The 13,386-nt window shown below is 45.8% G+C and overlaps 1 protein-coding gene and 1 long non-coding RNA gene across 8 annotated transcripts in view; one reads left to right on the top strand and one right to left on the bottom strand.

Annotated features, from left to right (window-relative positions):
- The window catches only part of TGS1 (trimethylguanosine synthase 1), a 31,137-nt gene extending 28,783 nt beyond the window's left edge, over positions 1-2,354 (bottom strand). For both annotated transcript variants that reach the window (XM_049825663.1, XM_049825653.1), the window contains exons 1-2: positions 2,217-2,354; positions 1,057-1,121 (exon numbers count right to left, since the gene is read on the bottom strand). In XM_049825663.1, coding sequence (XP_049681620.1) covers positions 1,057-1,121; positions 2,217-2,332 — 181 coding nt within the window. In that variant the 5' untranslated portion in view covers positions 2,333-2,354. The remainder of the gene's footprint in view (positions 1-1,056; positions 1,122-2,216) is intronic.
- A 146-nt stretch (positions 2,355-2,500) lies between these two features.
- LOC126049433 (uncharacterized) lies at positions 2,501-12,986 on the top strand. Of its 6 annotated transcripts, none has more exons than XR_007509189.1 (4): positions 2,501-2,846; positions 3,436-5,586; positions 5,666-11,256; positions 12,723-12,986. It is a non-coding gene; the product is annotated as an uncharacterized LOC126049433 (long non-coding RNA). The 6 variants fall into 6 exon arrangements; XR_007509190.1 differs by having other exon boundaries at positions 3,436-10,459; positions 11,141-11,256; XR_007509192.1 differs by adding an exon at positions 3,220-3,395 and having other exon boundaries at positions 5,269-11,256.
- The last annotated feature ends 400 nt before the right edge of the window (positions 12,987-13,386 follow it).

Below are 13,386 nucleotides of genomic sequence, written 5' to 3'. Positions count from 1 at the left end.
AACATGACAAATACCACTGAGAAAGTAAGAACTGTATAGTGATGAAACTTAATGAAATACAAAAGCTCTTGACACAGTTGATAAAACTGAAAAAAATTAAGATTCCCCCCCCGCCCACCCTCAGGATATATTTACTGCCAAATTATCACATAGCACAAGACTCTTCTGTTTTTAACTGATTACTTTCACCGCAATTCAGTCATATATGCACAAAAACATGGTTTACATTCTCCTTCACTCCATTCACACTGCCTCCATCTGACCTGTGCTATTCATTCTCAGCTTCTATGGACACTCCTTTCTGTTCAGACTCTTTCCTTTCAAATCGAGCTATTATATGAAGCTGGAGCTAGCAAGACAGCAATGGAAAAATCAGATACCAAAGGAATTATGTTCAGATAGGCATGTGTGGGGAATTCGTGAGGATGGAGCAAGGGACTGACGTTGAATTTGCCAGAGCATGCATCATGATTATTCCTAAAATACGAGCAAGTACAGAGAGACTTAGTCCTCCGGTCCTCCTCAAATGATTCCTCAGGTACATCCAAATTGTGATTTCCCCCAATGGGGCTACTGCTTCTCTACTTCTGGCCCAGCAGATTAATCAGCAACAACTAATGTCCTAGGCTGGGGTAGAGGCAGCGGGACAGTATTACTCCCAGGCAAACATTTAGGATTTGCAGACCCTCCGTTATAAAATAGATTTTGAGTTAGGGAAGTTGTAGTTACGATTTGAGAGCAGGTCAGACACTTCTGAGCTAATCTGCTCTGTGCACCAGGTGGAGATTATGTGAGCTGGTAAATCTGTGCAAGCCGGAATAAGCATCGCACCCGGTTTGACACAAACTTCCACGTCAAGATTATAGCAACTTGAAAGTTACGCTAGTGCTAAGCTATTATTGACATCAATCCCCATAACAAAAGCACTGAAAAGCAAGGCAGAAATAAAAACAAAACTACGGGTTAGCAGTTATACAGTCCTACTGTACCTTAAATGACCACACATAACTCACTTTACCTGCACATCGTATTGCACAGTACATTTTATTACCTTACCTGTACTGCCATTGTCATCTTTGATGTAAAATCCTTTTAATCCCAGTTTATATAGTTTTCGATCTCTGTAAAAACGAAGAGAGACATTGACGCAGAAGCTCATCGTTAAAATGAAATTTTTCTACAGTAGAAAAAAATCATTCAGTGGAACAACCTCCCCAGGAAGACGGCAGAGTCCCCCTCGCTGGAAGTTTCAAGATGTGGCTGGGCAGGGTGCTAGATGACCTCACCTAGGCCCCCTTTCCCACGCAACGCTGGCCCAGATGATCTTTTTGTGGTCCCTTCCCACCCGGGCTGCTCTGCGATTCTAAACACAGGAAGCAAAGAAAAATACGAAAAAGGCAGCACTTTAAAGCCTGACGTGAAAAGCCTACACGAGGCACGTTCGGAAAACGTTGCTGCTATGCGGAACACCCTGGAATTCAACTTTTGGCCCACGAAACATTCTGCTTAAGCGGGTGGAATTTAGCGCCTTCGGTGCGAAACTGCGAATATTTCAGCCACCGCCCGGCGCTGAAGGCACCTGACCTCTGCCAGTGCCTCAGCTGAACACGGAGCGTGTTTAACATCGAAAGCTCCGGTAACGGCCACGGCCACGGCCACCTCCTGGCCTCCCAAACCCCGTCTGCGGCAGGCAGCCAGCCCGCCCGCCAGCAGCATCTCCCTTCATCCCCCCGCCCCGCTTTGAGAGACCCGCTGCTCCCCTCTGCCTGCGGGAGGCTCCGGGTCCCCCCGCGCCCGTCTGGGGCCGGGAGAAGGGGGCCGGGGGCGCCCTCCGGAGCCCCGGCCGCGGAAGGGGGGGGGGGGGGGGGGGGCCGCGGGCCGAGCCCCGCGCAGCCGCCGCCGCCCCGGCCGGGGACAGGGCCGCACGGCCCGCGCCCCCCCGGGAGGGCGCGGGCTCCGACCGGGTGCTGCCCGCCCCGGCAAGGGCCCCCCGCGGGAGCCGGCGTTTGGGTGGGCTTTCCCCGCCCCCCCTCCCCTTGCCGGTACGGTTATGGTAAACACGACCTACAGGGACCCCCTTCGTGCAGCTCCCCCTGCTTACGGTAGCCGCAGCAGCACGGCCCTTCCCCGCACCTCCCCAGCGGAAACCTCTCCCGGCCGCGGGGGACGCGGACGCGCGGGGGACGCCCGCTGCCGGCGGCGAGGCCGCTACTCACTCGACGAAGGCGCGGGAGCAGAGGCAGAGGATGCCGCCGGCCGCCCCCGCCCGCAGCAGCAGCTCGGCCACCAGCCGCCCCCGCGGGTCCTCCACCATCCCCGCGGGAAGACCCATGCCGCGGCACCCACCCGCCGCCGCCGCCGCCTTCCGCCGGAACTGCCGGCAGCGCTGGGCCCGCCCCGAGCCCGCCCGGCTGCGGCCCAGGGGGCGGCCCGAGCCGCGCCGCGCCGAGCCGAGCCGAGCCGGCCGGGAGGGAGGGAGGGGTCGGGGGTAGCGGGGTCTCCGCAGCCGAAACGGGGGTTCAGCTTTCAGCACCCCGCTCTGCCTGTCGGCGTGCCAGGCTGCCCGGCTGCGGAGCGGCTGGGCTTTTGAGAACTGCAGGTGGGGGCGCCTGTGTAAACGCAGCCGCAGTTACGGGAGCGCTGGTGCTTCCAGTGCCTCCCGGCGAGGAAGAGTTGCACCCCGGTGGTGTTCAGAGCGGGGAGAGAAGCGTGGGGGGCCGGGACACCGCGACAAAAATCTGCAACGAAAGACACTGCGGCGGAGATCTGAGTGGGAAACAGGAGCGGAAAGCCCGAGCACAGCGTTCGGAGCCGTGGCTGGAGCAGAAGTAACAGGAGAGCTTGACGTGAGGAGAGAACGGGGCGCAGGGCGGGCGCAACCAAAGCACAGCCTGGCGAGCGGAGGGGGCTGGGCGGGGGGCCGGCGGGCCGGGCCGGCCTTGGGAAGCAGCAGCGAGCGGTACGGGAGAGCCAGGCGGGCCGCGGTGTTTCGCTCGCAGACTTCTTCCGCGTGGGGGGCCCTGCTTCGGGCACGGGACCGGGTCTAGCCTGGGGAAACATCCTCGTGGAGCGCAAGAGGCGGTTTTATTTGGGAGAGCTGCTGACCCGCTGTGGGAGTTGGAGGGCGCTGAGGGTAGGAGGTTGGTAGTAGGAGAGGAGGGGAGGTACGACGGGATGCCGCCCTGTAGAATTAGACTTTATCCTTAGCCTCTATTGCAGAGACTCGGTATGGTGTTGCACGTCGTCTGAGAGATTTCCTACGTAAAACAGGGAGTGATGGGCTGTTCAGCTCTAGTTAGGTTATTCGCAGCTTATCTGTAAAATGCATGAAGTCCGGGTCTCTCCGAAGACCATTACAGAGCCTTCCTAGACATCACTGGGACAGGATTTCTCAGGTAATAATTATGGACTTTGTGATCTCTTCTTACCTGCTAGCCTGCCTACTGGACGCTGGGAGAGTATTAGAAAGAAGTGCACCGTACGTGCCTGCCCTGCTTTTAGGCCCTCTGCAAGGTGTTTGCTTCTGGCAAGCTGGGATACCGGGCTTTACGTTAGCCGCGTTCAACACCCGATGTGCTGTGCAGTTTGTCTGCTGTGCTGTCTCATTCCGTTTGCATCAATACATTTTGGGCAACAAGGCTGTACAGCCTCATGAGGATGCAAGATGTCCTCGGGATTTTTAAGAAGTTTCAGGTAGGAAATATGCAAAGGAGAGTTTGGAGGCAGAAGGACTGACTGTTCAGGTGACAGTAGCACAACTACCATCTAACAACAAATTCCATCCGCTTACAAAAAAATTTTTTTAAATTACTTGTATCCTGAATCATGCACCATCTTACGTCGGCTATAACAAAAAATATTAAATGCCACCATTATTCAGGACTTTTGTATATCTATCGCTACAGTAATTAAATACTTGAGAAATACAGGGAAAAATTACACTAGTTCTAGCACTCGTATGGCTATAACTGCATCTGCAATTAGGGTGCTACATCACCTTCGTATTTTGAAACTGAAAATGCAATAAAATAAAAATCTTTCCATACAAATTGTTTAGCAGCAGCCAAATGCTGAGTGTATAGAAGCTGAACTGTGAATTGCAAAATATTTTGAGAATTATTATACTCCTCCTCTTAAGGAAACAATACTACAGTTCAAGTGAAATGCAGAGAAGGCTTTTGTACAAGAACAAGATGGCTGTTCTTTTATAAAATCCAAGCCTGATACCCTGCAGCCCCCAGGAGCAGCCACCAGCAGGTACAGCTAGGCATATGTGGGAATGCCTCCTAATACTCCTGCATTCCCTAGCCATCTGCAGCTGATGGCATATGGTTTCTGCCTGTTTAGTAAGACAGTAGATTTCTCCTCATCATACTTGTCCAGTTTTCCCCTGGACCCATCAGCTAGCAGTGAATTGCACAGATCTATCAGCTGTTGCATGAGAAGTCACCTTTTTCATTTTGAACGTGGCTTCTCCCAGCTTCAAGTGATGCTTCCCTTATTGGAAGAGTACGTGAGCAATTGATCCATACTCAGCTGCTGTGCTGCTGGATTTTATAGCTGTCAGTCATCTTCCTTATAATGTCTCTCTTTTCTAAGTTGACAAGCCCTGGCAGATTCAATGTTCCTTCTCTGGGAGCAAGTCTATACCTCTGGTTTTCCTCTTTACTCTTTTCTGACCTTTTTCTAGTTGTACCATACCATAGTAGCAGTATCCCCTTTGGACCACAACTGCGCTGATAGGTCTGACCTAGGGAGGGCAGCGCACTTGTTGGAGTGTGATTTTTTCAGCTGACAAGATTTTATGCAATGTGTGTAAAATAGAAGATATTCTCTTGACATGCGGAAAACAGACTCCACAATCAGACTCCCCTTGTCTCACTCTTACTTGCTCACGTAATTCTGAGCTCCAGCTTACATGCACTTTTCCTTTACCACGTATGAGAAGTCCTGGAGAAATAAGGCAAATATTTCCGAGTCAAGCTAGGGTTTATTATATGTTCATGTAAGAACTTACAGAGAAGAATCTTCAGTGTTTTCTTGGAGGAAATGATAGGATTATAAAGGTATCTGAATATAATAAAAAACCAAGTCATTTATCAATGTCTTCATTTATAAGCAGATGATAAGATTAAGAACAGGATTTTAACAGTAAAATTTTCTAAGTTACATGTTACAAAAGCCAAATAATTCTATCATTTTTCTGTAGTGGTAAGCTGAGAGAAATACTTGCGAGTGTTTAAGTCAGTGTACTGTATTCTCTCGTAGCAGGAAGGGATGTGTAGACCTGAATGCCATACATGAGAATCTCTAATCTCTGCAATTTATGTATCGGAAGAATTGAGTCAGCTGAAGTATCTGGATGACTTTCTGCAATGTGTGCCCTGGTTCTGGCTGATCCAAATGCCAGTTATAATGCTCTTGTACCTGAGGTTTTTCTGCCTAGTGTTCTGTACCCTTTCAGTCTTTTGCTTCACATTTACAAGAGAAAGGATGGCTTGAAGGGACATTATTCCAACGAACTGTGGGACAGAAGGCAGCAAATGGTGACATCTCTGTGGAACTTGTATGGAAAATTATGGCACGGTAAGTGAGGGGTTTTTCTTTTAGCTTGAAAATAGTCTCTAATAAAGAGGAGGAACTGGAGGAAATGTCTCTTCTCTAGTTGCAGATGTACACAGAAGGATGTACAATTGGCTTCAGCTTCAGAGACCTCCAGTCCTCTAAAAAAGGTATTTGCCAGTGTATAAATGACCAGATACTCAAATATTCTTCATGACCTGCAGAACTAGAGGTCTCTCAGTATTATCTCCTTTTCACTTTTTTTGTAAAGGCCAGAGTTCACTAAGCGAATGCAAATCATAAGGTCAAGGTCGTTTGACATATGGTTTTGTGACCATCTGTGAGAGAAGATTGGGGTTTTTTCTGTGTTAGATATGAGTGATCTGGCACATGAAAAAGTAATTCTATGTGGCAACATTGTCTCAGTGAGAATTAAACTCTTATAGTCCCCCAAACCTTGCACTCCTAATTCTTGTTCAGCACATAACAATTTTTTTGCATTTATTTTGAAATACATGAAGCCATCCCAGCTAGATCAATATTTTCTTTAAATGGTTGATGAGCCAAACAAGTGTTTAAAAGGACACAAAGCAAACATGGTATCCAGGCATGTTATTTAGGTCTGTTACTTACTATATGTTGCATTTTTGATCTTCTAATTGCCGCCTTAAAGACAACTTAAGTCTCAGCCTTCTAGTAATGGGCAGAATCCTCTAATTATGCTGTAGCTGTACTCAGATTGTGTCATTAGACAAATCTGCAGGAGATGCAGGTTCTTGTAATCGTTGTGGTTGCCTTAGCTGTTATGGTTTGTCTGGCATTTGCAATTACAGTGAAACAACAACGCTGTTAAACAGTAATTACTTTGCTTTCACAGAAGCAAACCAGAAGTGTTTAAGAGAAAGTCTATTGGAAAACAAGAAATAAAGGGTGCTTTGGTCACAGCTCCACGTCCTTTGATTCCACAACAGAATACGAATTTTAATTGCTCTTATTTTTATACAGTGAAGGGCTCTGGGGGTTTTTGTTGTTTTATTTTCTTTTGGTTTGGTTTTGTGTGTGTGTGTGTTTTTGTGGTTTGGTTTTGATATTTTTTTTTTGTGGTGGTGGTTGTGGTGTCTTTTCTGTTTCTTTTTCTGTATAAACCAGGCCAAATAAATAAGTGTATGTGACACTTCACCAGAGTGGCGAAATTGCCACAGGATAGATAACTGGTTTGTTGCAGCACTGGGGAGTCCTGTCGGTTACTGCTGGTACCTTTAATTCCTAGATAAAGAATCTTCTAGCTCACACTTGGAGGCAAAAGCCAGAAAGACTAGAAAGATAACAGATAACTTTTACAATGCTTGTACCATGGATTTGATTGTCCCTGGTTCCATATGTCTTCACAGCCCAAATGAATACCGTCAGCACCTGCTGTCTTCAAAGCATCTTTGAATCCTGTGGGAACCATAATTAATTGGAACAGTCCCTGTTTGGTCTTGCCAGTTATCAGACACTGTTAACCTAATACTTATGTTTCTGCCCATTCTAGTCTTTGGTTTAGCTTTTTATATTCCTTTTTTTGTACAGTAGTACATGCAGTTAAATCGTATCCAGTTACATAATCCTAGATAATGAGCCGGACCATTTATTTTACAAGTGGCCACTATTCATTTGCACCTTTGGAAGTGCTGCTCATGTCATTTAAGCCAGAGGACACCACATCCTAAGACTGTGAACACATCTGGGACATCTTAAAAAATCAGTTTGAAGATGAGTAGCCTTAATTCTTCTTTACCATAAAGTGTATTTCTCTTCGGATTGGGTTAGTTTTTATAGGTGCGGCCTTCTGTGACTATTCCGATAAGGAGGTTTTATAGTGCTTTATTACAGCTCTGTTTTCCATTGTAGCTCTGAAAATAATAACTTTATGTTTCTCTTTTGCTTATTAATTTTGACTTGCAAGTTTGTGGACTTTTTGGCATTGTATAAAAGCCCTAATCATACACTCATTATACTAAACAGTACGTACATACTGAGTGAAAAGATTGTTTCTAATGTAAAGAGTGGGTAGCAACTTTGCATAAAGAATGCAAGACTTTTTATGCTTTTGGGCTAAAAAGTGATGTCAAAGAAAGACAAATCAAAGGACGTGGCCATAGGCAAGAGCTTATAGAAGCAATTAGTTTTTCACCTCAACAGCCACCACTGACCGCAAAACAAGATCCTACTGGTTTAAGTAACTGCAGGGTAACAAAACTAATCTAACAGATCTAGCCTCCCAAGAAGCAGGGTGGCAAATTAGGGATGTGCCCTTGCCTATCTGCAGTAAAGCAGTTTAATGTTAGTGCTTCCATAATAAAAAGGAGGTCTTACATACAGGGGTTTTCCTCGGACATTGAACTTGTTCCTGCTGAGGTCATGATCTGCCGATGCAAGGATGCCCTCGCTTGCAACTTGATGTCTGAAGTCGGGACAAGCTCTAGCAGTAATGGACTGGCCACTTGCTAGAGCTTCTTTTTATGTTAAAACGTCAAGTGACCAGTAACTTTATTATTTTCTTTCTGTTAAATTCATAACAATTGTACATGTATTTCTTTCATGGTACATTTGTATTATATGTTTTAAATTTATTTGCTGTGCTTCATGATTAGTATTTTCTGTAAAATTCTAGGGGATACGTTGTTTCTGTGGAACTAATCATTGAACCATCTTGTTTCCCAGTCCATATTTGAGGATCTAAAAGCTTTAACTGCATTTTTCTTTTCAATGTTTTAGCTGAATGGGAAATTTTTATTTCATTCTGCTCTTTCTGCACTCTCTTAGCCCATGAAGTATTTTTAATTTCCTTAGTTGTAGCATATGACTATGAGAAACTACAGACAGTTTGTTCATCTGGGAGGCATTTCCTCAAATTCAACAGTTCGGCTGCAAATAACACTGATGTATGTGAGGAGAGACTGCCTACTGAAATATAATTTACAAATAAGAAATTTCCTTTCTCTGTTTGTTGTGGTTTAACCCCAACCACCAATTAAGCACCACGCAGCCACTCAGTCACTCCCCTCCACCCAGTGAGATGGGGGAGAGAATCAGCAAAAAAAACCCCCAAAACTCATGGGTTGAGATAAAGACAGTTTAATACGACAGAATAGGAAGGGAAAATACTACTACTACTGCTACTAGAATATACAAAACAAGTGACGCACAATACAATTGCTCACCTCCCACTGGCCGATACCCAGCCAATCCTCGAGCCGCGGTGCTCCCTGGCCAACTCCCCCCAGTTTACATACTGGGCATAATGTAATATGGTCTGGAATATCCCTCTGGCCAGTTGGGGTCAGCTGTCCCAGCTGTGTCCCCTCCCAGTTTCTTGTGCACTCCCAGCCTCCGCTGGCAGGGCAGTATGAAAAGCTGGAAAGTCCTTGACTTAGTAGAAACACTGCTTAGCAACAACTAAAATATCAGTGCGTTATCAACATTCTTCTCATGCTAAATCCAAACCACAGCACTATACCAGCTACTAAGAAGAAAATTAACTTTATTCCAGCTGAAACCGGACACTGTTACAAGCTTACGTGACCACATATAGAGAGGAACGGCACAGGAATGCACCAAACCAGCAACTTCCTTGAGATGTAGAGTGATATAATTAGAGGATCAAGAAGCAGCTTGTTAGTTTCTGACTACATTTATGCTAGGAAATGAAATAGTCAATCATCTGAGTTAAAGAGCTGTTGTAACTTGAGTGTGATTCAGGGGTACTTAAGCTAATTGCTTACTGGTTTTTTAATAGCGTTTGACTTTTTTAAGACAAGGGAGTGTGGCAGGGAAGACTTGCTCGACTTACATGGTTTAGCTTGAGTCAGGATCAAAGGATTTATTAATGACAGGTAATTAGCCAGCAGTCAGTGAACTTCACATTCTGGATCAATATCAGCAGGCCAACAGATAAACCAGAGCACAAAACACTTGCAAGATGTTAAAAAGTACCTACAAGTTTCTAAACACTCTAATCCACACCATCTCTAATCCCACAGGAGCACGTTCACGTGTGCGCACCCCTCTCTTACCGGTTGGGGGGTGAAAAGCTCACCCCCCTCTTTCGGCCATGCACGCTCTCCCGCTGGAGCCGGGGTTGCTCTGTCTTTGCGCGTACCCGTGCAGCTCCCTGCCGCCTGCCAGTCCGTGTGCTGGCCAGAAGAAAGACACACGCAGCCCGAGCCGTGGGTCCTTCTGCGGCTGCACCCAGTGCCGTCAGCCCCGCTCTCTGCGTGGGACGGGGACGATGGTGCCTCAAGCCGAGGCGGGGGCGCGATGGCAGCGGGGAGACTCCTGGCAGCATCCGAGGCCGGGTCCGACTGCTGCGCTGACCGCCTTTCCGCTCCCACGTCTGTCTCACCCCACAGCCACGAGTTTCCTTCCATCTTTTGTACTTGTCCTCAAACTGGCTCTTCTCTCAAAAGCCTCTCGGTAATCCCCTGGTTGCTGCTTAATCCAACGGGTGCCTGTTGTAAACAAGCGTTGTCATTAGTCGTTTCCTCCTTTCATTCTGTTTTGGGGTAACCTCCTCTCAGACCAGGCAGTCTTGGGTGTTTCCACCCACACTCCTGCCATACCACCGGTTACTATCCAGGCCATGTTACCAGGTCCGTCAGGAGGTTTTGCTACCTCGAAACTCGGCTGGTGTAAAATTAATATTATAACACCTCATATTCTTGACAGGCGAGGAGCTTTGGGGTGTGGAAGAAACACCGGACGGTCGGTCACTCACCACGGAGCCGTTCCTGCTGACTCCTTGTACTTCATTGCCGGCTTATCCAGCCAGAGGCACAGGCTCTGCCACTTCGTAGCTGGTCATTTCACATCTAAAATGCCAGGGAAATATTCTCATTGTATGAGAGGATGCTAAGTAAGAAATAGTTTAAATTAAAATATTTTGATGAAACTCACAGATGAATATGTACCTACAGTAATTCTTGTAAGAAAAGAATAACATAAAGAGACAAACCAAAGGGACTCTTATCCCAGTCTCTTCAGCTGTGGCCAACCGTAGCTAACCATGGCTAAGGAAAAAAAATAAGAATAAGCCATGTATTCTATGGTAAATTCCCCAGATAAATTTGGATTACATATGTTCTGGTTTGTTTTCTATTTATTTTCTTGTAATTGCCAGCATTTGATTTGCTGTTGTTGACCATAATCGAGCATGGGACTTAGGAATAATGTTTTCACAGAAATATCTACTAAAAGTTTTGGATCTCTCTCCTGAGTGTCTCTCGCAGCCTATCCCAAATTGAGCTTATTTATCACTACAGAAATGGTGTAACTTCTAATACCTTGGGAAATCTGTGGTGTCCTATTGCTCACAATTGCTAGTGGAGCATAGCTTTCCTGAAGCCATTAATACAGCATTATTAACATAAAGCATAGCAGTGCCCTTTCTCCTTCTCTGCGTCTCTTTTATTAACATTACATATTATCTAAGGTATATCCAAGAAATTTCCTTTCCATCCTCTTGCCATGCACCTCAGTTTTTCAGTGCTTTTGAAATACCGGTTCCCTGATCCAGTTCTGAGCAGTTTCTTTTAAGGACTGCCAAACGTGAAGAGGCCTCTGACAGGGACATGGGAGCAAGGGCTGGAGACTTACTGAAACCTGGTTTGCCACCAGAGAAAACATGATGTTGGATGACATCCTAGAAGTAACGTAAGTTAAATAATGTATTGTTAAATTGGTTTTATTCTTGACTCTCAAGCTCTAACGTAAAACACTTCTGGTTGTGGCCAGGTGATGACTTAGCAAGGGGATGAGGCAGTGAAGGACGTTACTGTGCTCACTGGTTTAGCGATGCTCCCCTGCTGGGAACTGCCATCCCCACAGGTCTCCTTAGGAGGGACAGCATTTTTGAGTGTTCGGTTCACCAGACACAAAACGAGCTGGGTTAGTCTAATACGTGAATCGGTAGGGTGAACCAAACAGGCTGATTTAGTTCAAAACAGGCCAGGAGCATCCACATGAGCTGTTTTGCTGGCCAGGCTGCGAGAGCAGTGGCTTCTGGCAGAAAGGCAGCAGCAGCTGCCGGGGCAGAAGGTTTTCCTTTGGGCCCTTGGGATGCAGGAAAGCCTTCAAAAAAATCACTTGTGTTCAGCACAATAAAATACTTGCCCTGAATGTTTAAAAGTATAAACTATGAAGGGTCTAGTTTCCCGTTCTGCAAGACCTCTTGCTTTCAGTACAAAGCCAGCAAAGATGTTAGGAGGTGAAATATTTGATGAAAATCACATTTTTTTCATTTACACAGTCAAAGGAAAAAAATTTATTCTCAATAAACAGATATTCTGTTATGGTCTGATGTGCATCAGACTGTTCATGCTGGGAAACAGCCTCTAACTGCTTTTTGCCTGCAACTACAAACCATCTAGCAGCCTCCCAGAAAGTTCCTGGGCACAGTCTGGGGGACAGCATTAGCCCCTGACTGTTCCCATCAGGGAGGAAGGAGAAAGGAGTTCAGTCCTGTGGGTATAAGGATCCCTTCTCCTCAAGGCCAAGGAACAGCCCTTGTCCTGATTGATTTGCTAATGTAGGTACAAGCAGGGAGACTGAATTATGTGGCCCTTGAAGTGGATCCTACAGATCAGTGTTGAAGTACCACTATAGGGAAGCTTGTGCTGCCACTGTATTTGTTGAGCATGTTGTGTAGCTTGAAAAGAAAAAAAAAAGCTTCAACTGCCAGTGTGCCAGTCTGTATCCTAATCTCACACGTAATGGAGAACCCTTAGGTGTCTTGCTGAAGTCAATATGACAATTCCATATGTGTGTGTGTATGTTTTGTATATATTCATATACATGTATGTGTGAAGTTCACAGGTATTCGCTATGGGCTCACTAAAACCTATGAAAAACCCCCCACTGATTTAAAAATGAAAAAGTACAAGTTGTAAGTATGAATTAGTTTTTTTACTTACAAGGTGAAGCCCTTGTTTGTTAGAGCAATTAGTACCTAAGAGGAATAGAGACCAATAAATAATAACTAGAGGTAGCACAGTTAGCAAAAAGAAAAGAATTCGCAGTCAACCAAGAAGACTATTCCTGATAATAAAACATAAATATAGAAAAATAAAGTGGTTTAATGCATGAAATAAAATCCTTATTTTATTACATGATGCCTGGAGGTGACAGTCACAGATCAGAAGAGACATATATCTGAAACTTCTGCCTTGGTTCATGTTTGGGAGGAAATATCAGAAGAAAGCTCTGGAAGAAAACTCATTAAAGAAGAAAGTAGAACATAAATCAATTTAGTGATGGTTTGCAATGACAATGTAACAAATCGGTTTTGTACCTCTGATGTGATAAGGATACAGAAAGTAGCATAACAGCGAATCATACGTATTCAACCAGACTCTGTTGTCTTGCTGACACCTCTGTGGGTAGCAACTGTGGATAATACCAGCCCCCAAATAAAGAAGATGTAAGCCTAACTACAGAGATTTTATCCTGTCTGTATTAAATGCCTGAGTTTCAGCTTGAAGTCCAGGGCTCCAAGACAGTGTGCGTCACTTCAATAGGGGCTCCCAGAAATACCACCCTGCAGCCGTGCACGGTGTGCCCAGGGCAGCTCCACTCCTTTGGAAGGTCCTGGTGTCACCTCCACCGTGGGACACCCTGCCTGCCTGCCGGGGTGGTGTAGGATGTAGGAGCCTGTTCTCCTTTCCTCTGGGCTGCCTGTTCCATGGACAGGCACATTTCTCAGGATGTTTAGAAAGCAAAATACATAATGAATTAAGTTAAAGCAGAAAAACTCCAAACACTGCAGTAAAGCAAAATACAAAATAA

Source organism: Accipiter gentilis, chromosome 2, assembly GCF_929443795.1.
Source record: "Accipiter gentilis chromosome 2, bAccGen1.1, whole genome shotgun sequence".
NCBI lineage: Eukaryota > Metazoa > Chordata > Aves > Accipitriformes > Accipitridae > Astur > Astur gentilis.
The sequence above is the reverse complement of the archived record's forward strand: the minus strand, read 5'-3'. Positions and strand labels throughout refer to the sequence as shown.